Source organism: Cystoisospora suis (genome assembly GCF_002600585.1).
Source record: "Cystoisospora suis strain Wien I chromosome Unknown contig_4488, whole genome shotgun sequence".
Classification (NCBI taxonomy): Eukaryota; Apicomplexa; class Conoidasida; order Eucoccidiorida; family Sarcocystidae; genus Cystoisospora; species Cystoisospora suis.
In genome coordinates, this window is record NW_027157280.1 from 1 (window position 1) to 2326 (window position 2326).

At 45.1% G+C, this 2326-nt stretch overlaps 1 protein-coding gene across 1 annotated transcript; it reads left to right on the top strand.

Moving 5' to 3' along the window:
* Positions 1-651: 651 nt before the first annotated feature.
* CSUI_008144 (retrotransposon ty3-gypsy subclass) lies at positions 652-2271 on the top strand (the record flags this gene model as incomplete). Its single annotated transcript, XM_068068282.1, has 3 exons — positions 652-1223; positions 1303-1559; positions 1677-2271. Coding segments are annotated over exons 1-3 (1341 nt in total), but the record flags the coding sequence as incomplete, so codon positions are not given.
* Between the last annotated feature and the right edge of the window lie 55 nt (positions 2272-2326).

Genomic DNA, 2326 nt, shown 5'->3' on the forward strand with positions numbered 1-2326 from the left:
CTCTGTACATGTCGTACGTGAGAAACAACGCTCTAATGATGTTGGCGTGAATAAGCAAATAATAGATACTGAACACACTTGTTCGGTACAACAAATGCGTAAGTGGATAAAGCGGAAACAGGTCAATTGTGTAATGGCTGTTAAAGTAGCTGTAGACGAACCCATCATTAATGCGCAATGTGTAAAAGCGTATACGCAAGCAGAGATCGAATTGCCCAGTGAAATCCTTAAGGGTAGAGGGATTGTGTTGGAAGAAAGGTTCCGAGTACTTCTAGATTCTTATGCGGATGTGTTCCGTGAAATTCCCCCAGGAGGAATCACTGAAAGGGTGCAGAAACACCATATTGGAACAATTCCGGGGTTAGTGCCTAACTACAGGCGTCAATTGTATCCTATGTCGGAAGAAAGATTGCGTAAATTAAAGGAATTGATTCAACCGTTGATTGAAAGGGGATTTATCGTACCACCAAACTCACCCATTGCGGCACCAGTGTTCTTCGTAGAGAAGAAGGGCACAGAGGACCTCCGACTAGTATTATCGCGAGTTGAACAAGATTACCATTAAAGATGATTATCCCAATCCACGTGTGCATGGCTTGATTGATCGGTTGGGAAAGGCCCAGTGGTTTTTAAAGTTAGATTTGACTTCAGGGTATTATCAAGTACAAGTGGCCGAACAAGACCAGTGGAAAACTAGGTTCCGTACAAGATATGGTACCTTCCAGTTCCGTGTGATGCCGTTTGGGTTAGCTCGAGCACCCTCAACTTTCCAGCGTGTGATGCAAAACACTTTCATGAAAGAGCTCGATGAATATGTGGTTGTGTATCTCGATGATGTCCTGGTGTATTCAAAAACAAAGGACTTACATTATGACCATCTCAGGGTAGTGGTACAAAGGGTGCGTCATGCAAGATTGCTTGTAGGATTATCCAAGTGTGAGCTAGTAACGCAGAAGGTTCAGTACTTGGGATTCGTTATTGAGCCCGGCGGAGTGGGCCCAGATCCGGGAAAGGTCCAAGCAGTCCAGCAGTGGCCTACGGAGCTACTTGATCGTAAGCAACTACGTGGTTTCCTTGGAATGGTGGGGTATTATCGTCGTTTGATACGTAATTTTAATAAATGGGCTCATCCATTGTATAAATTGTTGCGTGAAGAGAGTGATATGACGTGGTGGCCAGTGCATACCGAAGCAGTGCAACGATTAAAAGACGCCTTAGCAACAGTGACGTTATTGAAAATATATGATCCTGGTAAGGAATTAACAATTAAGACCGATGCATCGAAATATGCCATTGGAGCAGTGCTGGAACAAGAAGGACAGCCCAATTGCGTTTGAGTCAAAGAAGTTGGGAGAACGGGAACAGTTTATACCTGCGTATGAATCGGAACTACTCGCCATTGTTTACGCCTTGATGAAATGGAAACAACTAATAGGTACAAAGAAAGTAAGAATAGAGACCGATCATGCAACATTAGGAAGAATGTTAACGCAGAAAAGCGTGACGCCTAGATTAGGATATTGGTTGGATAAACCTGCAGATTTTGATATTGAAGTGGTGTACAAGCCGGGGAAGCAGAACGTAGTCGCGGATGCCTTGAGCAGGCGACCAGATTTTATTGGGGCTATTGAGCAAACAAAGAAGAAATGAGTTAAGTTAGTAACGGAAGAAGTTAGGTGGGCGGAACAATACACTAAATGCAAAGATTTCAGAGAAGTAGTAAAGGCCTGCAAGAGGCATCAAGAAGGGGAACAAGGCGAGAAGGGACTAACTTGGGAAGGGCGTGAATATAGATGGGAGAACCATTATTTATGGGTTTCTACGAAGCCGGGTTGGCGCATCTGCGTGCCTGGAAATGAATTACGTAAAGAAGTGTGTACGCATTTTCATGACCATATACTTACGGGGCATCCAGGGCTTGAGAGAACCCGAGCAGCCATTCGTCACATCTTTTGGTGGCCGGGGATGGAAAGTGATATAGAGGGCTTCGTGAAATCTTGTGTACAGTGTGCAAAGAGGAAAGCCTCTCATCTTCGTGCCGGGGGGTTGTTACAACCCCTAACTATCCCAGAAGCACCATGGGAAGAGATCGCCATGGATTTGATTGTAGGGCTACCTAAGACAAAAGAGGGATGGGACGCGATCCTGACTGTAGTGTGCAGGTTGACCAAGATGGCGCATTTCATCCCCACTCGACAGTGTGCATCAACTGAGGAGGTGGCAAAGTTATTAATGAGAGAGGTGGTTAGGTTACATGGGGTGCCAAGTGCTATCGTGAGTGATAGAGATACACGTTTCACCAGTGAAGTGTGGCGATCGATGTGTA